At 37.8% G+C, this 24,558-nt stretch overlaps 1 protein-coding gene across 1 annotated transcript; it reads right to left on the bottom strand.

The window, feature by feature from the left end:
* Positions 1-426: 426 nt before the first annotated feature.
* TMEM170B (transmembrane protein 170B) lies at positions 427-22,336 on the bottom strand. The gene is made up of 3 exons (XM_086740220.1): positions 21,917-22,336; positions 12,008-12,178; positions 427-7,082 (listed from the first exon to the last, which is right to left on the bottom strand). The coding sequence occupies exons 1-3, from the start codon at positions 22,011-22,013 to the stop codon at positions 6,952-6,954; spliced, it is 399 nt and encodes a 132-aa protein (XP_086596346.1). The 5' UTR covers positions 22,014-22,336; the 3' UTR covers positions 427-6,951.
* Between the last annotated feature and the right edge of the window lie 2,222 nt (positions 22,337-24,558).

Below are 24,558 nucleotides of genomic sequence, written 5' to 3' on the forward strand. Positions count from 1 at the left end.
ACCATGTTAACTAAGCACATTTTTCCCCAAACAGCATTTTATTGTCGCTTAACCAGATGAACTAAATCAATCTGGTTTTAATTTCTGCAACCAATTTGTTTTCTAAACTATTCATATCCAGTTGCATTAAAAAAAATCCTTACTATAACCACAAAAGCAGCTGCCTTAGTTAAATTCTAGCATGTGGAAAAAAAAATGCCTGAGCAAATAAAACATATATAAATGGCTAGCTACATCAGAAATACGGGCCATAGGTATTAAAATATTGTGGAAAAAAAAAATGGAGAAATGAAAGATCACCCCCAACACATTTCAGTCTTGTGCCAGCATAGGTCCCATTGAGTTTTGGGTTTTTGCTTCTTCTACCTATAAAGCAGAAGTAAGATTCTTGCAGGAACATACCACTACAGTCTAGAAGAAAGCGCATCACTTAATTTTAGCTTTATTTTATGTGTACATTTGTACATTTCCATCAGGTTCACAAAATGTAGAACTTTTATCAAAGCATTTCATACAGAGGTCGACACACAGCTTCATGATTACTTATTTATAAGCACATGCAATAAGCTATGGAAAGTTTATGACAATATTTCAACAAAAACTTTTAATCAAATAAATGAGCATAAGAAATCGTGTTTGGTAAATTCTGTATATAAGCTACTACGAAATATTTCTTACAACAAAAAAAATTATGAAAACTACTTAACAGCTCTTGAAACCTTACAATTGAACAAGTGTTCCACTGTGCCTCCATTCTAAAGCATGGAAGTGGAAATTGTGCAGAAGAGCGCTTTACTTTAAATAACTGTCCAACTGTTATTGCTGCTTTTCAAAGAACCTGAAAGCATACAATGAAAACTTAGAACTAAACAAACAGCCCAATAGACATATTTAGATCATCACTGCAATTAAAATGCAAAAGTTAACTACAAAAGTTTCTCAAAATGTTGTGGGGTTTTTTTTTTCATATGTACATATAGAACTGTACACAAATAGGGAAATAAAAAAGTTCCTTAAAAAATGAAAGATAATAGTATACAGTATTTACAACTTAAATGTCACCCATTAAAGTATACTTTTTTTTAACTGGAGCTAAACCATTATATGAACATGCAGTACATCCATAACTCAAAATGAATACCTTTTTTGCAGTGTAATATAGTCCTGTACAAAACATAAATCAACTATATGTTAAATCACTCTTCACCAATGCTGTTCTTGCTATCTTTGAGGTTCATAACAATGCTTAGGTCACAATCCGTTAGCTCGGGTAACTTCATCAAGTGAAAATATGAACATTTATTTCTAGTATGAATTTGCAGAATATGTTCTATCCACAACACACTTTACAGAGAGACATTACGCTGCATTGTGTATGATCCATTGTTTAAGTCATGCTTGATGAAAAACAAGCATGGAGTGTCACAATTTTGTTAGTGGACTAACAGATACTAATCTTGCCCTCTTAATTTTTAAAGATTTTCAAACTCTCTTTTTCCTTTCATCCTTACTTTCTCATCCAAATCCAAATGTGTTTGTAAAGGCTATAATACAACTGTTATAGTTATCAATATAGGTGTCAAATATTGTAGCCTTTTTCTAATTGTAAAATAGGTATCTGTCTTCAGTAGTTTCTTTAAGCATTTCTGAAGAATTACATGCTATTCCATATATTGCCACAGTCAAAATTTCAGTTACATAAATACCTGATTATCCTTTAAAACCCCAAAATACTAAGGACTTTCCACACTTCATTATCTGTATAAAAGTTAAGTACGTTTGAAACAAGTACAAACCTTCAGACAAGTAATTTTAAAAGGTTTTAGATTTTTAGCTCTGATGGCCTCATAAATACAGCTTATATTGATGGATAATCCAGAAACAGATTTTACAACGGTGATATTAAATACCTGAATTAAATTTTTAAAGGTACATCTCAAATAACAGGAATGCCACTTATATAAGTCAAGCATTATTAATTTTACTGAAAATAAGATACTCTTCAGTATTTACTTTGCCTTACAGGTTTTGGTGTTCTGTTCTGGGTTGGTTTTTTGTTTGTTTTTTCTTTCCAATTCACAAAAGAAGCACAAAAGGGCATACTATCCATTCTCTTTAACAACTCTCAAATCTTACTAGTACTCATGCAGTAATTTCTTAAAACACTCAGTAACTACAAGATGAAAAGTTAGAAATGGAAGAAGCATGTTCCTGAAAGAAAGTTCTTCTTTAGATCATCACTTTAGAGTATAATTTTTACACTTGCTATACTGGGAGAATACCCTAAACAGTAACATATCTTTGTGGACTTTGAGATATCTTTGTGATTACATTTAAACTTAATGCAGAAACAAATTTCAAGTATAATTTCAGGCACATGTGTGGGAAATAGCATGCTGTCAGGACACAATCTCTCTCACTTAAAGTATAAAATGGTATGTACTCAGGTAGAAGTCTACCTTCTGTGACAACTTCATTTTCAAAGGATGTGCAGTGAAGTACACAAACTAGCACAGCCTAGCTGAAGATTCCATTGCTTAACAGAGTAAAGAATACTTTTTCCTACTGACCTTAAAGGTTGTGGTGGTATGACCAAAGTGGGACCAAAAATTTGACTTTTAACCCAACACTGGGTTTTCAGCTGTGTTAAATTCACCCTGTACACAAAGAACACTTATCCATTTGAAGCAACAGCTGAGGATTTAAACAGTCTTTTCACTTGGAGCTGCCCTCAATCTAGAGGTTAAAAAAAGGAAATAATTCAAAAAGTATTCTGTCAATATGCTGATACAATGGCATGTTAAATTCTGGTAGCACTCAAATAAAGTTGTGTTCTAATATTTATATATATATATATATGTAGCACTCTTATAATTTATGAACAAAATTCAGAATTTCATTTTCTCTTATTGCTTGGAATCAGATTAGGTTGCAGTTGTCATCCTAACAGCTAATCTCTACATTTTTCACCTTAACGGAAACTCACATATAATGAAAAAGTATATTTCCAGAAACAGAAGAGAAACTGAAAGAAATTCTTATGTTCACAATTGCTTTTCTAACCCTTATTAGAGTCCCATGCTTTTCTTTTTTTGGCCCTGATTCATCCACACTTTGTTACACCTAGGAATATTGTGTCTGCAGAAGAAAATTAACCACTTCCGTGGAATTATACATGTGTGATGTTGAACAGCTATGTACAAAACCATGCAGTTTAATATGCTCATGATATAAATTAAAACAGAAAATAACAATTAAATTTGTCCTTACACTTAGAGCTTAGGCTCTATTACAGCTTCTGCTCAAATGACATTATATATGTCTCCCCATTAATGGAATTCAAATAGAAAACTGTGACCAAAATAAATGTGCAATATGTAGAAGAGGTAATACTATTTCCTTTAGAGTAATAAAAACAGTGTACTTCAAAAATAGAAAACTACATTACACAAAATCAGAGCTACTCTCTTTGGTCCATGTTGAATATTCATCTCTGGTTAAATTATTGGTTTCTTTAAAAAACTGTCAACAGCAAACTTCAATTATATCACTAGTCTTGGTACACAGATTAGTTTCACAAACTCAGAATTACCCATTAAATGAAAGACAACTACTTGGAAGATTTTTCTTTTCCTGCAGTATAGCTGGGGTTTTTGAGTTAAAACAGATTTTTTTTTTTATCATGCTGAAAAATTGGAAGCATGTGGAATGTTTAAATCTTTAACAACACCAGCTTCTAACTAAGCAGCAGAAGCTTCTTCACATTAAATAGTATATTCAGTATCCCACTCTCCTCCAAAGATTAAGTTATGTTGATGAATTATTTGTTCTTACTAGAAATTAATCATTAACAATGCACAGAATGTGCCCAGTGATACAAAGCAGAGACAAGCAGAGCTATTTGAAGATGGCGCTAAAAGATCCCGTGTGGACATCTGCACAACACCGTATTGTCCAAAGGGAACCAGAGTACCACCAGTGCCATTCATATACAAGACATCTTTGTAGCCTAGTAGCAAGAGGGGAAAAAAAAGTAGTAGTTTTCTATTTCTTGGACAAGTCATTTAAATTGTTAGTGTGTGTAAGGTATAGAACACACCTCAAAACACCACTCATACATATACACACACATATATATGCATACACTGCACTTTGACTAGAGCACCTTACGTTTAACAATGCTGTTCCTAAGGACGTGGAATGAAACTTCAGAGTTTCACAGACATAAGGCCACTTACACTTTCTTTCACTGTTGAAGTTAATATGCTCTAAGTTCATGCTATGATCAAAGAATACTTCACAGAAACTATTTGTCCTCGTATACCACTCATAAGAAATAGTTTAGAAAAACTTCTATCAAACACATAACTTTGTCTCTGTTAAGTCACTTAGGCATTATATTATCTGCCTATTCATTGTTGCCAGACAATAATGTCCTATAAAGCAGAGACAACTAAGCACCCAGCAATGTTTAAGAAGTTATTACAATGACCTATGCCATAAAAATTATTTGGAGGAATGTGACTTTACATCTGCAAAGATGCTTCCTTGTCAAAGGAGCTACTAAAATCAAGAAAGAAGTTCATTAATAGAAATTTTGAATATGCATTTCATAAGTTAGTAGTAGTCTGTTATAGTTTAACTTACTGAAAGACAGCAAGTCATTGATCAGCGGTAACATAATAGCTTTGTACAATAAATAAGAATTGAGATGCTCCAGGAAATTTGGCAACTGGGAAGGAGTATGTGTGAGGTAAAGTCATGAGACAATCTAAATTAATGAATACATGCTTCATGAAATGGTTGGTTTTGATCCAGACAAGAATTTCCAGGTTGTCAAAAAGAAATGTTTTAATGGCTGTTAAGTAAGACATTATATCAAACAACCAAATTAATTAGAAAGAGTAAAAATAGAACAAGAATGAAGATCTGGTATTTTTTTAAATCCTCTTCCTTAAAAATATATGTAACAAGGCACATTAAGAGAAATATCTTCAATAATTTTATTATTCAATTTGACTGAAATACCTGAAGACAGTTTTCTCAGAATTTAAGACAATGGGGAGAAGTTTAAATTGTCTTTTACAGATCTAATAATTTCATTGTCTACTAAAGTGCAATAATTGTTAAGCCAAAAAGTACCAGCAGAAAGTAAAAACCCAAACCATAAAAAAATAAGTTTAAGACATTCAAAATAATGAGAACATAGGTATTCAGCTACATTTTAAAGTAATTCAAAGCCAAAATATAACACTGAAAAGGTTTATAAACCTGCGTTTTACCTTGTTCCCTGTAAAGCCCATAACTTTGTACATTTTCCAAACAAGACTTAAAGACTTTCAAAGAAAAAATATTATCATCCATAGCACGTAAAAAACCCTCAGGTTTTGGAGTAAAATAAAGGCAGAGATGTTAATTCATTACAATATTTTGAAGCACTAAACAATACAACTGGATTGTAAGTTATATTTTAACCATATTCTTTTATCTGTGCAGTAGGTGCCCGTGGTTTCAACAGTCCAGAGAGAATTTTTGACATCTTAACAGTAAAAACTTTGAGCAATTTACTCTTCCTGTCAGCACTAAAAGCTTACTGCTAAAAATTATTCAGTTGAGGAAAGAGCAAAAGACTCCTTATTCCTCACACAGAACTTTGTGCCCTTTAATTTTTGCATTTCATAAATAATTAGCAATTAGACTTAGAATTTCTATTTACTCCAAAACATTCACATCTAAGATATTTCACATGCACAACACTACTGTCCCTTTTAAACTAGAAAAGCACAAACTCTACTGAAAGCTAAGTATTTTAAAGTTCCACATATCTTAATCTTTCCAAATATACAAAGTGTTCAGAAACAAGGTAGTAAACACATTAGTGCTGCCACACTTCCAAATTTTTGGAGTATAGTAACTGGTTTATTAAACTCAACATTTTTGCTTGGTAGAAAAACAGTACATCATGTTTTTCATCCCTTTTCATTTTCCTCATAGGTGTATTCTCTTGAAGTCTGTTATATTTGTGTGTTCGTTAAAGAATACATGTAGGGTTAGGAGTCCCATCAGTGCTGAAATAAGTACAAAGAGCTTATTTGCAACAAGTGGCCTTTCTGAGGTCTTCAGAATGGCTGGTAACCATCTGTATGTTTAAGACAAAATAATTTCAAGTAAAGAATCAATTCAAGATTTGTTTGTGCATATACAACATATTGTACTTAGTAACCCTCATGTAGTCTCAAACTACTGATTTCTGACAAGCTAAAACCATGAAGAAAATTATGTGCTGAGCTGTGCTGTGTCAGGAAACTGCCAAGAGCCATTCTACACATAGTGCTAACTACATCAGGGTTGCTAAAGCTGTGGTTCTTAAACCCTATCAATACTCACCTACACCTCAATACAGACCTAACAGTTGTTTTGGATGCTGAATATGAATATTCAGCATTCAAAGAGACTCTGCTGATACAAAAGTCAGCTATTTTACCGGAATTCAAGTAGAGTGTCTTTTCACCACATTCTTCTACAATTACAATTTCAAAGCTTACCCAACCAAAAGTTAAGAGTTAAACTCCAAGTTTGGCACATACAGCAGTTTTCAAGGTGTCCCTTTATTTTATTACAACACTGTTAAGTAACATTGATCCCATCACCAAGCAGTAATCTGACTGGCAGCTATTCAAGGTGCTTTACCTCAACATCGCACATGTGGATTGCACCTTGCCTATGACTGAGGCACATAAGGCGCAGTGCAGAAGTACAACAGTTCAGACACTAGAGGACAGCCTGTTCACGAGACTGAACCTCTAGATTTGTAGTGCAGGTTCAACATAGCTTCCTTTCTCTTGCACTAGAATTCAAGTTCGCAAGCTGATGAATCCACTTTCAGGAATCTTCTCTTCAGATTAAAGATTTCTTTAAACTAGTAGATTTTTTTTCCCTTTTACATTAGTCTCAAAGCGTTGCAAGAATTCTTGAAAATGAGATAATTAACGTCAGTACTGTCTGTCCAACACCAAAGACAAGAGCTTCTAAGGGAGCCATATTCTTTCCTGCTACTCTGTAAATTCCAGCTACTGCAGCACCTAAGAATCACAAGAAAAACAATGATCAAATAAGAGAAAAAGCCCAGGTTGAAATATATGACAAATTTACTGTTTCTATCCATCAGCTATTTGTAGAACATTACCAAACACTGTATTACTTCATGGCATTATAGAACTATTAGCCTTGCTTGTATTTTTCTAGTTGCGTAAGTCCTTTAGGAATTATTTTCCCAATTGAACCAGACTAACTTTTCCTACATTAGTTTGATTTAATAAAGTTGAATTTTGCCATTTCCGTGTAGGCATCTTCAAATTTTTTTTACATTTTTACCTTCCACTAATTTGAAAAGGTAGCAAAAAAAATCCTCTAAGAATTGACCAAGTCCAAAGTGCAATTTAATAGTGCTTGTATAGGCAAGGAGAAGACAACAACAGTAAAACTGTTAGTGTCTACAAAATACCTGTAAACACTTATACATCTATCAGCTTCATTTATTGTTTTAGTTGAATAACCTGGTCATATTGTGTCAGTTTAGTTTTGACTTACACTACTAAATTGTTATCAATTGTTTAGCAAATCAAGCAAAATATGAAAAAGACCCAAGTATTGCATTGTTATCCGTGTATGTGAAGACGTTTCTAACCAATTATTATATTTTGAGCTACAGCACATTAAAAATCAAGACAATTTTTCTTGTACAGATGTGTGCAAATCCCCATTTAAAGTATAACATCAACTGGTCAGGATAAACCAGAAACAAAATACTGCACTGTAAACAAAGCCAGGTGCTACTAACTCCCTTTTACTGCCTTTCATATACTGAATTTATCACATGTGTTTGAAGAACAGAAGTCACAGAGCAAATGTATAGCTATGATGTCTTGAAGCAAATGCCTAAGGAAAAGATAAGTCTTCGCATCAATCAGTCAAAAACATAACATGGCTAATGATGAATAACATTTTCTCCTCAAACAACTTCTGAGCCTTTTAAAGATACTAAAGTGTTCATTCAAAAAGGAAATACAGGCTTGTATACAGCTGTGTCTGTAGGTAAAAAAAAATCTACTCAGTCCAAATCTCAAAAGTTCACCTAGAATTAATCTTTTATTTAATACTTTCTGAACTAGCATTTTCTATACAGTGCTTGCTTTCCTTGCCTGAAGAGCAAACATTAAGTTTACTGTCCTTTATTTCAGAATGAATGATTTTTTTCCTGAAGATCAAAACCCAAAATCTAATTATAGACCTTCAGTATGTACAGTCTTAGATGCAATCTAACCATAATTAAATGCTTTCGGAGATCAGACACTTTTTCAGGCTCAAAGAAAATTGAAAAATCACCACAATTTTTTAAATGAATAGGCAAGAGTTAAAAAATTTGGAATTTTCTTGCACAGTCACTAACAGGAATAGTCTGCTGAAGTGATCAAAAACCCATTAGTGACACAGAAATATATTAAGTCCCAACAGATTTTCTGAAAATACAATCTGTGTCTGAATCATCTGACACCATAAAAAAGTGACACCTCATTTTTACAAAAATTTTAGGAAGAGTGGAATTCACTAATAATTGTGGCCGTAAAAGTATTTGCAAACATTATTAATCAGACACTTAGGTGAGTAAATTTTGGGTTTGTTTGTTGTTGTTGGGTTTTTTTTTGTTTGTTTGTTTTAAAGTAAAACATTCTGTAAAGTATATTTTGACAGAAATATCTCACCAGAAGGCTAGCCTTATGGTATTTCACTCAGCTACCTTGCATAAGCTTTTCCACTTGTTTCTTGACTCTGCTGTCAAAAACTGAAAGAGATCCTTTAGCCTGAGCCCAGTACTGACATTAAAATTATTTTGGTGATTGAACTCTCAAAATGAATTCAAATTAGTCAAATTGACATAGCAGAATTTGATGCTATTATTTAATGAATAACAGAATTTTTTAGCTTCTTGAGAAAACACAGATATTCTGGAAAATATCAATAATAAAAACATAAAAGTTTGGTAGCTTGATAATTATTATTAACAGTCACAAATAACAATGTGCACTACAACCTGTAATGCACAACCCAGCACAACTGGTATAAAGCCAAAGTATACAATAGATTGCCAATGAAGGAAATGAGAACATGTCACCAAAAATGAGTGTGCTTGGGGAGAGGAGGAAGAACAGACCCTTCTGGATGAAATATAGCTAAAATCCTTGCCTCAAACTCCCTGACATCTACCCGGTTCCTTGTTGGTTTGGGTGGGTTTTTGTTTGGTTGGGTTTTTTTGTTTGTTTTGGTTCCCCTTGCCCCCCTCTTTTGGACAGTATCCACTGCTCTTTAGTAAATTCCTTACTCCTTTTTTAATACCCATTAAGTTTCATGACTTTTCAAAGCCTTGAAACTGAGAGGTTTCCTGCTTTTCTGTATGCTAGTAAAAAGACCCCAGGTCAGAAACTTTGAAAGATCTACCAGAGTAAAATTAAACTTGCATTATATTAAATGATCTATACTGCATTAATTCATCTACACAAATAATGCAGAGAACTGGAAACACTAAATGGAAATTGAAGTCAGTTTGCTATTTCAATTTCTTAAGCACTGGACCAGGCATATCCAAACAACTAAATATCTCAAGACTTGCATGCCAGTTTGCAAGGTAATAGCTATTAGAAGTGCTCTCTTTAACATTTTATCACCATAATTTCTCTTCAGAAGCTCTCCACAGAATTTCTTTCAGTACGAAACAATTCAGTGCTGTCCAGAAATAAAAATATCTGAAAGTAAAAGTATTTGGCTAATCAAGTTGCAATGCTCTGTGCAAAACCTTTGGGAACAGCATAACAAGTCTACAGTCTAAGCTTGCAAAAATTCTCAGGTGATTTTACACATAAACAATACTGCTTACTTGTTAAACCTTTTGACCTGCAAAACTGGATGCCAAAAATACAACTGTGTTGCTCCTCTTTTTATGCATAGATAACAGACACAAAGTACTTTCATTTGAGAAACACCGAACCTTCCCCACCACAGAATATTGGAAGTCTCTGCTTGGATATTCCAGCATCACATTTCTTATCTTCAGTAATGCTCATGCACAACTGACCTTGTAACAGGGTCATTGTCATTTTAATCATAGCACAAAAATCAGCATAATGTATAATGAAAGGGACTCAACTGGTTCCACCTCACCTTAGCAAAAAAAAAAAAAAAAAAAAAAAAAGTAGTTATACTGAACTGTACTGAGTTAAATGATGGAAATTCTAGGCTGAGAAATATATAGCAATTAAAACAAACTTTTGAGGAAAGTCTTAATGAAACTTTTCAGGAAATTTGCATTTTTATTTAACCTTGAAAATCAACAGGCAAGAAGGACTTTCAGTAGCAATAAGAAAATCTGTCACAAATCATCCATTAACGTATGCAAAGCTGAAGTGATACCACTGTTCTGATAATCTGGGCAGTTCACAGAAAAAAAACGGAAATGAAAGGCAAAAAGGCTTGCCTACAGACTATGGTGGTTGCTGAATTTACAGTTCCTTACGCTCAAAAGTCTTTCAAGTTAGACCATCTTGTCAACAACACTGAAGATCTTTGGGCAGAAACTACTGCTCCAGTTAACACAGGCCCCATTCAATCAATTGATTTTCACATTAGAACTCCTTACTAGCATTGTTTCAGACAACGAAGCACAAGCTTCTTTCCTGTAAAAGTAATATTCACTATTTATTTTCCCACCTCCCCAAACAGAAACCTCACCATACTGCTATTTGCTTGAGAAAGCTACTGTAGTCTGACTATAAGTTAGATAAACGTAGTTGGATATGATAAAGCCAAAGACTGAATAAAGTGTCCTAGTGCTCTTATGGCATATATTTCGGTACTGACACAGATAACAGAATTTCTTGGAAAAGATGGAAAATTGGTAGTTGATACCATTAGCTCTAGATGAAAACAGCTAAGCAGCATTTCCTCAAAGCATTCTTGGCAACATAACTTTTGTGTCGTATTTGGTCAGGTCTAGCACTTCTGCAGTTTACTGCATAAAATATTCCTGCTTTCTGTAGTGTTTTAATTACAAGTATAGTTTCTAGTTATAGCTCTGTGAACCTTTCAGCATGCTGCTTTAACAGAAAAATGGTTAGCATCTTATCTGTGGATACAATGTCAAGAAATAAAAAATGTCTAAAATGTACCATGAGTAGTAGACATTAGACTAACACTGTAAGAAACTAACAGATGTCCTTGCCAAAGAGCATTTTATCTAGAACCACAGCAGAGTATTAATATTTTTTTTTCGAGGTGCAGGGGATGGGAGAGTCTAATGGCCTTCCTCCCTACCCCAAATAAAGTAGAAAGTACCATTACAGTCAAGCCAAGACTGCAAAGTTCTTTCAAAGCCAAGTGTAACTTCTGCAAACACACACACACTTTCTTAGCTGTAAATCACTACCTACATTGCAACTTTATTTCTTTTGAAAGAGCAACATCTTATCCAGGTGCAATTTAAAAACCTCCAGCAGGCCCAAGAAGACAAGCAGCAATTCAGCCTTGCAACCATTGGAATCAGGACCTCATTTCCAAAAGAAACTTGGGGCTTTAAGGGTACTAAGAGGTGATCTTGATCAGAAACCTTTGATTAAAAAAAATCTGCAACAAGTATGGTAGGCCAGGATTGCTCTTCCTGATCCCCAAAAGATACTACCTGCTGAGCATATGCCTTTTGAATAGCTTAGTATCCAATGTTTCCAAAATGGAAGACTAGGATGATATCTGCAATCCTCTGACAATTTACAATAGTTTTATCTTTACACAATAGAAGAGCAACTCAGCTGTCTTTATCATTAGGATAGCTATATAACTAAGGCAAAATCCTTAACAAACATTTAACAAATCACTAAGAGTCATGTGGTTTTTTTTTTTTTTTTTAGAAGTTAGATGTAAAATAAGGAAAAAAAAAATCAAAACAAAAAGACAGACTTACTGGTTATCATTGCTCCAGTTACAGAACCCAGAAATCCAATGCTGACCACAATGACAGAGATCAGCCTCCCCTGCCTATGCCTCTGCAGCATCACAAACATTAATACTCCCACAGCACCATGGACAAAGAGAGAGGAGAAGAGAGCCCAGAGGAAAACCCAGTACCACATCTCTGAAAGAAAGCAGTCAAATAAAGGGTTAATATTTCTATGGCAAGAACTTTATAAGTAAGACACTTTAAAACATTACATACAAACAACAGTAAGAGACAAGCAATACTGATTTCCATGTTAAAAGGAATTAATGTGGCAACATCAGCATATGTTCAAGACACTTTCCCCCTTTTAGCAGTTTATCATAAAGGAATAACTCTACTACGATCAAAAATTTATAAAAAGGATACTGGCACAATTCTTAATTCAGATGTATTATTACAAGAGGTTCATCATTCTTTTAATGGTTTCTTTAAACAACGTTAATTACAATTTCTTACTAGGTATTGTAACTACTCCTGTAGAATTAAATATTCACTGAAACAGATTGAACCAGGAAAATGTTAAGAATTGCTTTGGGTTTTAGGGGGAGTTTGGGGGTTTGTGTTTTGTTATTGTTGGTTTTGAGGTTTTTGGGGGAGGGGGTTTGGTTTTTTACAAGAACAGACAGTATCAGGTAACATCAAACGGGAAAATTGAGATTAAAGACTTCAGTTTATCTACCTAGGAGCTGTAATAGAGTGTTTCATCAAATTAGCTTCAAAGGCACAAATAAACACACCACAATTTTAACAAGAATTTTAACACATTTAACTCCTTTCTTCTAATTGCTTAGCACAGAACTTAGAGACAGATAGTCACCATTATTTAAATTACTAAGCAAGGACATGAGATCATGAGAATGTGTGGAGTACAAACATTTCTCTGAAGAATGGCAGACGATCATCACTTTCAAAGAAAAGATTAAGAACCATCGTAAGAATTAAAGAACCTCTCTCACTTGGTAGTAATGTTCTAAAAGCAGTTACTATAACTCAAAAAGGTGGGGAAATGCAACAAAAGAAAAAACAATTTAAGTAATCTACAGCAGGTATATATCATCACAGAATTCAGCAAATTGGGGCACATTTTCCTGACTGACATAATCCCATGAAACTGTCATTAATTCAGAGCTTTTGCTGCAGTTCCTCCTCCTCAAAAAAAAAAAAATATACAGCTTCAACAGCAAGATATTGTTTATGAGGCAAGCCTGTACTATTGCAGCTTGACACACATCATTTCAGCAGACATATGACCCAATTAGCTAACTTAAAAAATACTTTGCAGCTCAAACAAAACATATTGTGAAAGGGTGCTGAGAAAGAATGGTTGCCACACAATAGCCACAGTCCTTTGAGTCCAATGTCAATATTGTACGTATATTCACAGCACAGAGTTCAAGCTTTTTCATTCAGCAGTACTTATGAGTAGACTCAAGCCTTCCCCTTTCACACAGGCATAAAAGGCAGAACTATGTCACAGGACTTACAACTTCTCTAAATTATGGTAACCAAAAGACCCTCTTAAGAGAGCAGCAAGGAATACGGGTAGTAAATCTACATTCAGTTAATAGTTCAGCTGTAGTTCAAGATGTAACTTTTCTCTATGAGTGCTTGGATATATGCACACATATATTGACGGTGGTTCCAGGTAGCTCTCCCTCAGATCCTCCATCCTGTTACCCCTGGCCCCAAGTTGTCCCTCAAAAATCTTTGCAAAATAACAATGACCACAGTACTGTTCCACTAAATGTCTCGTGATTCTCAGAAGCTACTGTGACAGAACAGTGCCAAGTAGTCACTCTACAAATACCTGACAAATCCCCTTCCTAACCTTAAGATCAGCAGTCAATCTTTCTTATCAGCCATGGTCATGGATGGTTTGGGAGGAGAACCTCTCCTGCAGTCCTAACAGGCCTTATCTGTTACTGGCACAGCTTGTGCATTCCCATTCTTTTTTTTTTTTTTTTAGTGGAAGGAAATAAGCAAGAAGATTAGCCAAAGAATCAATATAGAACCCAGTATCCCCCTCCTAGACCTACAGTTTGCCCATAGGGAAATAAGCCTTAGGAGATGGGAAAAGAAGTTTACTTTCCTGCAAACATAAATCACATACAACTTTGGGCAGGAAAACCCTGTCACGAAGGAACACTTTTATTCTTCATCAGAAGAGCTACCAGGGAAGACCCTTTCATTGAAAAATGTCACAAGACCAGACTCCTAACAGCTCAAAACACTATTCTATCAAAATGATAAAAACTAAGCTCCTGTCCCATGAAGTATCATTTCCTTGAGCACCAAGTCAACTATTAGCCAATTCTCAATAGATTTCAGAGGTATGGACTGAGCAGACTATAGTTTAGCAATAGACTGAACAGCTTCTCAAGTTTACACTGCTTCGGAAACATTGGCAGTGAAAGAACACAAGGTCTATGGTCCACTTCACCATATGAATAACCATGGAGAACAAAAGTTGGAGAAAAGAACTCTAATATAGGAATTCAGAATGTATCTAGTAGGCAAGAGCAAGCATTTCCTGGCTTGCAGATTTGATCTCCGAAGAGCTTCAATCCTTCTAGGATACTATGTACATATCTTAGACCTTCCCCTTTAGTTCTCCATAGTAACACGGTTGAGCCTAGCTCCCAGACGGTTCAGAGAAACATGAAACTAAACTGCTGGCAGGTGAATGTGATGTTGAATGCATAATTTCAACAGATAACTTGTTCTTAGACAGAAGAGGATGTTTGCTAGTAAATTCTGTAGTTGAGACGCTACTTATTTTCTTGCTTAAGAAACAATTAACTACTCAGATTATACTGATATGCGAAATACTCAGGAAAAGGGAGGCCTGGATCATCAGGACAGAGTGCTAACAATGTTCTTGAGTCAGACTTTCATTTCCCCTAAGATGGATGCAAGAGATGAAATGTCAACTACCAAGAAAAAACGAGAGTCTCTTGCAATATTGCAATTTTTACTATAGAGTAAAAATAACCTGACACCCCAGTGATGGACTCTGAGAATACGTATTTAAAATCCGCAGTTGAAGAAAATGCTTGGTCCTTATGTAAGGTTACATGATAACTGCAAGCTTCTAAGATTACCAAACACTCTATAACTATGCCAATGGTGTACTGATCAGTATTATCCCATCAATTCTTCCACAGTGTAAAAACAAAATTCTGAAAAGTGTGCCTGAATTCAGGCAGTTTTCAACGGATTTCATAAAACTGCATCAGAATGAGATAACTTATCCCCTCTTAATATGAAGCCCAAGAACAGAAGACTCAGTTATTTTAGGTGAGAGTGGACCTCTGATTATGGCAGCCTATTCAGCAGCCAGTTATTCTGAAGCGAACAGCCAATACACAGACATGCTCTGGGGAGGAGAAGCAAAGCTCCTGATACTGTCTCTCTGCAAATGTATCTTAGGGACAGTCCCAGGATGCTGAAAGCTGAACTTCAATTCTCTCAAAAAGCTGAAAAGCTTGAAACCGGACCAAGAAAATCTGTTGGAATCTGACTCTGACACTGTCATTCCCTGTAATTCCCACAGAGTTTACTAGGCACTGCATTACCTTTTAGGAAATTGATATTTGTGGTTGTTGTTGTTGACCCTTGTCAGGCAGAAAAGGGAATTGACTTCCAGTCTTTGGAAGAAGTATTAGAATGACTATATTTTCAGAAGAAAACGAAAGACTAACCACTCCCCTGTAACTAAGAAACCAAAAATATTTACAAATCCTTTCACAACAAAATAGTTGCAGAGTGAGCAACTATCTTAGGTCTTATTTACATTCCAAATAAGGTTCAAGGAAAATCAGCATCACCTCTCACTTTATATTTAGGGCAGGAGACATGAGATTAGAACCAGCTCCAAATGTCCTGTTGGATAAAGGAATATAAACTTGAGTTCTTTGGTACACACTTTCTTCTCCTACTCCTTAGATGCAACACATACTGAATGCATTCAAAAGGAAATTAAGAGAACATGCAGAAACAGCCCTTGTTCCACACAAATGCAGCTGTATGTCATGTTGAAGTAACTGTTAAAAAAAAAAAACCTGAAAGATCTGTAATTTAGAGAATCATATAAATTGACTGTTTCAAATAAGTGTTTCCTGTTTTTCAGCTACAGACTACATATTAGTAAGAGACTGCACATTTATTAGCAATTCTTCTGAATACAAAAATTTCTTTATCCTGAGTAGGCATCATTCACTTTTTTAAATCACCACCTCACTTCATTAAAACATCACCTCAGTCCTAGATGTTGAAACATGACAAGTCTCTCTTGAGCACCTTCCATAGGAAAGGCATCAAGATTCATACTTTCTTATCCTCTTTTACTTATCCTTTTTATGCCTGGCTGTTCAACCACTCACTTATTTACTTCTGCTCACTAATTAGGCCAGTGATGAAGATGACTGAGTAAGCTGTTTAACATAGATGGATAGGGTAAGAAGAACAGTCAACCTTTTAAGCAAACTGGAGGAGGCTTCAAGTTCCACAAACCTAGAGGACAACTTAGTTATTCTTATCCTGACAGGTTGAGGGCAAAGAACTTAGTGCAAGGAATTTCTGACTGGAAGTTCAGGGTTCACTAAAATTCAGCATCATCTAACTCCACAATCACAATATGATATGACCCTCAGGAAAAAAAAAAAAAATCTGCTAGAGTAACACTTGAAGGAAGTAAAGAATGGGTTGGGGATAACACAGATGCCACTGGAAAACAGACAAAGAGAAGATGGACCTCTGGACACAACCGGTCAAGACTTTGCTTGTTCAAAAATCACTGAAAGATTTGCAGTATCTGTAAGGAGGAAGTGAGACCAAATTGTCTTAAGAACATGCTGGTACAATAACTATTTGTGTCTTATATACTGATTCATACTTTCAGAGCTATAAACTTAACTACATGATTACTGTTGCTACCTCAACAAAAAAGCATGCTGTCAAAAAAAATTTCACTTTCTGTGTAACTAAACTAATTACCTCGCTCTTTTGATTATGAGCTGCACATACATACAGCTGTACTTTGCTGGTATGGTAATAATGATTTAGCTTTATCTGACTGAGCTCCAAACACTAACCTAGCCTCAGTTTATTTAGTCACGTCCTCACAGGGCTACCGTAAAGAGCCATGAATAACAAACTACTTTGTATCAAAATTCTACAGCTGCCAAAGGAATGCACTGACAGGGAACTAGGAAAGATCCAGTACTTAATACACACGACATCTGATCTATTGCATAGATGCCACAGCTTTTCTAACAAGGACAACTGAGATCCATCTTTCAGGTTTATTTAAAATTCTTAGCACTTAACCACTATCTTAAATCTTGTCTTCAGTTCCTTTACACTGGTTTTACTTGGGTGTGGATTTTTTTTTTCTACCAGAAAAATTGCAAAGCTGAAATAACCTGTAATCCATGCCCTACCGCTCCAGTTTTAGATTACTTCTTTGCTAATGTAGTTATTTATACATATCATAGATATACAGCATACATACATAATTCTTAAGTACACAGATTATACATATTATATTGGTGTAGACACACATAACCTCAAAGATTATAAACAGTTTTTAAAGCATGCTACAGTTTAGAATAACTTTCATATCACTTGCCATTTATCAAAACTTGAAGTTGCACTCTATCAACAGATTTATCTTGGGAAAATAAAAAATGCAAAGTCAACACACCAAGTATGTAAATGCTAACATTTTCAAATAGTATCTATATATATGAATATGCTGTCCTACTACCACTCAGCTTCAGTACACACAGAGTACTTCCTTAGTCCTTCATCTTCAGTAGTTTTCTTTTCCACTAGTCCTTAGCTTGTTTTGCCAGATGAGTAATGATTGCCTATAACATTTCATAAATCAAAACTGATTACTTCAAAAGAAAGTACCTGTCTTGAGATTCTAATCTATGTACTCAGCCTAGCACTATTAGCTACAGAGTTAAGTCAAGCAATAAGTGTGCTGTGAATACAGAGATATTAATTTAAGTCAACAAAGTAGCACATGCTGAAATTTGAATTAAGGAACTGTATAATGTTATATTCCTGTAGACTTACGAACTCAAAGCACTCAGTTTAAGAAATGCCAGTATATTATAGCTGCAAACATAATCCAGCTCTTTACAGTATTTTCTGGGTCCTTTCGTTAATTACTGTAGTAACCAGTGCTTTCAAAGTTAAGAGGACTATACAGTCAAATTGTTGTTTGGAGATACTGAAGCTTTTGCTTCATTAAGTGGAAGAGAAGCACTTGCTGAAGAGCATTTAAAACATAAATTACAGACTAGTCCTCTCAAGTTACAGGATAGGAGATAAAGACATAATCCAAACAATCAGCAACATATGATTACAGGATGAAGCTTAGGAAAAAATATAACAGACAAGGAGCATCTTCTATGCCACACCCATAATCTCTTACAAACGTTCACTTTCAACAAATTCAGGAGTTATTACTGTCCAGCACTTTAAAATTATAGACTTTTATTTCAAAGTGTATAAAAACAGTTGTTGAGTACTGAGCTCACGACCTTAGAGCACTGGAGTGTGGGGACAAAAAGAAAGATGACTCTGACTTTAAAAGTCATACAGTACAACATAAGCTCAAGCTTTTTTTTTTTTAAAAAAAAAAAAAAACCACAAAACAACCTCCCTCCTATGCACGCAGTGGTACAGAGAAGACAACATTCTTCTCCCACCTCCTCAGTGGCAAATATCAAACGTACTCAGACCAGAAGCTTACACCTTTAGAACAAGCAATAACTTGGACCAGAAACTTAAATCTTCGGAACATCCAACAACTAGATGTAAAGAAAATATCTACATTAGTTACAGGAAGAGTAGAAATACTGTTAAGATCTTTATTGTGGAGACAGCCTATAATTGTATATATTTATCTTAATAGGCACTCAAATTGGATTTTTTTTTTTTTCAGTTCAGATTCAGTTGTTATCTGACTTGTTCTAATAAACCCTATCTACCACTAACCCTAAAATACAACTGGTCCATATAAATAGGCTGTTCTTGGGATTTGCTGGAAGAGGCGAAACAGGTGAAGTAAAAGCCACCTCTCCCACAGCTACTAGATCCTTACCTCCACCACTTACAGTAACACTTCTCTTCCTCTCAAGTGAAGGCAGGAAAATACGAAGCAAAGCATATAATGTTGGTGGGACAAGGTTCAGCTACAAAGAACATCACTTGCAGCTTTAGCTATGGCAAGGTGTCTGTGGCAGGAATGAAACTGTCCATGGTGTCCCGGGTACTTTGGGTCATGTACGAAAGATGTGATTTCTTCTTTTATATTGAACCTCAATCAGATATATGGTACAAAAATAATGGTTCAGCTTCTCATTAAGAGGGAAAAAAAAAAACAAACCACAAAATCAAACCATTAAGGTTTGAAGTACTTCCTGGTTTAGGCTGGAGTTTATATCAGGTCCCTGTTGGACATTTCAGAAAATTAATGTATTTTTAAGAAGGATACAAGTTTGCTATTAAATTGTTACGACTTCACGCAAACATAATCAACATCATTCATCTAAAGAAGATAAGTTTTTACTTGTGCAACTTAAAAGCTAAGCCCAGATCACAACTTTAAGTCCAAAAATAAACACAAAGCAGTCTTCAAGAATATTCATGGAACACTGTCTATTTATGAATTTATTTTCCCAGTGCTCTAAAGAAGGTTCTCCTTCGACTTACAGAGATGCAAAAGGGAATGTCAAACAAGACAAACTCATTCACACACCTGTTTTCTTAGCAAGGAAAATCAGAACTTCTGGTTTTGAACAAAGTTTACTTTATGTTTGGTATTTTAGGAAGTGTATGTAAGTTTAATAACAGCTATCCCTTAATATCAATATTAAAAACAATCTCCTAAGATATAATCAGTAACAGTGTGTCTTACATAAAAGATTATAATCCAGTGAAAGTTATTAACTGTTGACAGTACATAAGAACATTCAGCATAACAGGTTATGGCTGTAAGGACAACCTGTATTTAAGGACCACCTCAGAAACTGTAGTGCAACTACAATTGACACTGACATTCTCCAACAATACTATAACAGATAACTATTTTTCATATTCTTTAAATTAAGAAGAATAACTATTCCACACTAAAAATACCTCATGCAAGCCCTTGTTATATTGCAAAAGCACCAAGAAACAAACTGTTGCTTAATTAACACTCGGCACTGAATTTCATAGAAACGCCTATGTTGCATAATGCTCTAATAAGAAAAACTTTATAGAGGATATCTGGCACAAAAAAAAAAAGTTAAATCCATTGTTAACTGTTCCCTTTAAGAGTACAAATTGTATTTTTATAATAAGTATGCAAAAATAACCACTCAGAAAATGAGCTGTATTAGTGTGTCACCACACTAATACCTGGAAAATTTATTCATCAGAAACACAGCTTTAAAAGTTCATAGATCAAATTAAAGAAAAAAATCTGTATGACCTTTTTATTACATTAAAAAGTATTCTGGCAGTTAAAAGATCAAGAAAGATTATAAATCCTAAGATCATCACTTTCTGCTTGCTACAGCTTCAACTTCAGCTACACCTCTATTTTCATCATACTTCTTCCACCTTGAATAGATTAAAAAAAAAAAAATCTATCAGTCATTAATATAGATGGAGGGAAGAAGGCATAAGACTCTTTCATAAGTATTAGAAGATTTTCATAAATATTAGAAACAGATCCCCTTTATGCAACATTTTCCACTAATCTGTCACCACCTACATTTCTGCTATTGACACCAAATCCCTCCTTATTCAGAGCTAGAAGCTACCCTTTTCTTTCCACCTGTACAGAATAGGAGATCAGAAAATTCACCTCTCCACTATATGCCTTGAGTCTCACATTGGTCCATAGCCATTTTTCAGCATGAGACTGAGCAGAAAAAAAAAAAAAAAGCCAATTCTCGTCAAAGCTAGCTAAAGCTCCCCTCTCCTCAGAGAGGATGAAGACCTGACTCTACTTTGGTTCACAGAACTTTTACAGAACAGCTCACTCTTTAAGAATCCTCGATGATTAAGACTGTGTCTATTTGTCAGGAAACATCTGCCACCCCATTAACTCCTACAGCTCTCATTGTGTCCAGGGTTATAATCGGGGTTGGGGGAGGGGGGCAAGCCCCTGGTTCTCACATTAATTTCTCTGGTTTTTTTTATAGCTCCCTCTCAAATGCAAATGAGCACATATCCAGGGGAAAAGAAAAAAACCAAACCCAAAACAACACTCCCCCAAACATACTCCAGTCTTCCATACATATTTATGTTTTCACACACGCTTTCTACAACCCTTTACGCACTTGCAGGTGCCCATCAATTCACTCATACAGGCACACTCTACACCATGAGCCGTTTATTACATACACGCGTAAAAAAGCGAATGAACAGGTTCACATCCTCACCTCCTTTACTCGTGCAGGCGCAGCAGAGCTCAGGTGCTCACCGGCCCCCCCCACCGCCTAACACACAGATCCCTCTCGTTTCCCTGGACACACCAAGCCCACGCCCAAACCCTCCACGCACACGCAGACTATAGCCACGCTCACAGAACAAGCGTGTGTCCACACACACAGAGTGAGGAACACAGACACCCGGCCCCCCTGCGTGTAATGCACAGGGAGGCCACCCCCAGCCCCAAAACCCACGCCCTCCATTGTGCACCGCGGGGCTCGCCCCCCACCTCCCCCGGCTCCCAGGCTGATGGCACCGCTTGCCCACCTCCACACAGCAACGCTCCCGCCCACCGTGCTCCAGCCCCCACGCGTGTGCCCGAGCCACCCCGCTCTCCTGCCTGCATAACCCACGCCCCGCCGCCGCCCAGTTTACCGGTGAGGTTGCGGAGCACGGTGCCGTGAGCCCACAGGCTCAGCACTTGCTGCACCGACAGGTTGATCATGGAGTTGTCTCCCGCTTCCACCTTCATGGTGGCGGGTGGTCCGGCGGCCTCTCCTCCGCCGCTCCTCAGCCGGGGGGGACGGGCAGCAGCCTGACGGCGGGGGGGCCGGACGCCTCTGGCCGCCGGACCGCGGGGTGGGAGGGCTGCGGCGAGGAGCGAGAGGGCGGGGAGGCGGCGAAGGGGCCTCCGCGCCGCTGGGGAGACATCGAGGACGGAGGGGGAGATGGCGGCAGGGATGGGGGGCAGAGGGAGAGCAGAGCCCTGGGGCCGGCCGCTGGCGTTTCCCCGCGGCTCAGGGGCAAGGCAGGGCGGCCCCGAGGTCCGACGGCAAGGCCTGCGCGGACCCCATCGCCGCCTCCTTCCCCATCCGTAACGGCGGCCGCCGCCGCCGCCTCGCTAACGGCATCGTCGCCCCGGGCACCGGCATCACCTGCAGCGGGGGCGGGGCGGCCGCCAGGCTCCCTCCCTCACGCGCGCGGCCCCATGCAGCAGAGGCCCCGCCCGCGGGAGAAGCCGCGCGCGTGCGAGGGCGGCGCGTGCCGCCCGCGACTCCCGGCGCGAGGCGCCAGCTCCTGCCGTAGGGGAGGGAGTTGGAGAAGCCGCGCAGGCGCAGTAGCGAGGAGGTGGAGGGCAGGGACGCCGCGACTCCTCAAAGCGTAGTAGAAGGGGGCGGGGTCCCAGGGCCCCTTAAGTAGCGCGCGAGCTGGCGCACCTCGCCCTGATTGGCTCTCGCCATAGGGACGGGCTCACCCCACGTGCGAGTGGCACCGCCCCCTCCCCGGCGGCTGGCGCCGTTCCCGCCGTTGCCCGCTCACCGGCCGGGCGGGAGTGACCGGTACGAGGAACAGGAGCGGCTTTTCCAGGCGGCGTTAAAACACAAAGCCCCGGAAAGCGCGGGCGTGAGCACCTCCCGCGGCCGGAACGGCGGGGTCTGAGGCTCCCCGCCGCTCGCCGCTGAGGGGGGAGTAAGGAGGCGGCGAGGGATGAGAGCCGGGGGGTCGGGGCGGGGCAGGCAAGCTGTGCGCGCAGGGTGAATTTTGCTCGGGAAGGGAAGATCGGAGCTGCTGGAGCTCAGGTGTCGGTGAGGTGTGCGGCAGAGGAGCTGTCATCCTAGGGCAACGGCCCGGCAATGCTATGTAACGTTTCCGGCTGTTCCTTTGAACCCAAGAGCTTTGCAGTCAGTGCTGCTGCGGATCGAAGCCCTCAAAAGTCAGAAAACACGGGAAAGCTTGCACAAATCTTAGTTCTGTAACCGTACTTCAGTCCCTACTTCCTTCGCTTCATGTATAAATCATTTAAAAATGCAGCCTTTAAGCTGAACGCTACCTGTTTCAAAGCACAGGATGTGTGATGTTCACTGATTTAAAAGCCAGCAATTCCCCCCCCCCCCCCCCCCCATTCTTAAATATATGGCCCCAGGCCGTATTTAGTGCACACATTTCTTCACTGGCCTTTCTTCGACAGTGCTTGCTATAGTCCTTCCTACACACCATTTTATGTCAGCATCCTTTGGCGTAAGGAGTTGGAGAAGTAAAGCAATTCATAATATAATTTGCAATTTATAAATGAAGAATCACGACAGATAAATCAACTAATATCCTGCTTGATGCCAATGACCTCCTTTTTTCAGATAGACCATGGCGGGATGTTTGGTTCAGTGGACCGCTCCCAAAGCCTTTTGTTTGCAGCTGACAATGCTTGGCATTGCTGCAAATAGATATCAAGCCAGGCAATGAGAAACTCACAGTGAACTGCTCCCTAGAGGGCTCTGGGTTTGACTGATTAAGTATGGGATCACCGTAATGGAGAAAGAACACAGCTGCCAGGCCAAGTCCCTGTTCTATGATCAAGGGAAGGTCCTTCCTCCCTCTTCCGGCAGCCCCACCACCTTACAGTTGTATAATTCAGGACTCACAGAAAACAGACCCTTTCATTACACAATAGTGATTCATTTTTAGGGCAGAATTATTCCATAATTTCAGTAGGGCTCAGTGAGGAAAATAGCACATCATTTTTATTTGAATGTGAAACATACAATGAAGTCTTTAGAAACTGTTATTCTGGTTTATTTGTTTTAATGTTTGCGTGCTGAAATTTGAAAAAGCAAACATTTTTCAATGCATTTAAAAAAAAAAAAAAAACAACTCTAAATCCATTTGTATTGTAAACCAATGCCCCAGGAAAAAATATGCTCCACAGGACACTGGTGTAATCAGAGAAACTCCCAGATAAAAGGACTCCTCTCTGTATCCTGGGAGAACAAACTGGTTTCCCTCCCCAGTGATCCACCAAAAACACAGGCCAGCTTCTGCTGAAACTGCACCTAAGATACTAAAAACAATTGTTAAACTTCAGGCATGCAAAATCTTAATCAATTGAACATTTTTTGATCAGGCAGCACTGATGCACTTGGAGAAGCTCTGTTGACAGTGCAGAAGTGATAAAGGGCCAGAGGCTCATCTCACAAGGGGCCATAATTCGTCTCATTTATTCAACAGTCCTCAGTCCTTCATCGAGCAGGTGAGCTGGATACATATTTGAAATGCACTTTTGTCATGTGAAAACAAGGCTA

This window comes from Chlamydotis macqueenii, chromosome 2 (genome assembly GCF_036417535.1).
Source record: "Chlamydotis macqueenii isolate bChlMac1 chromosome 2, bChlMac1.mat, whole genome shotgun sequence".
NCBI classification, from domain to species: Eukaryota; Metazoa; Chordata; class Aves; order Otidiformes; family Otididae; genus Chlamydotis; species Chlamydotis macqueenii.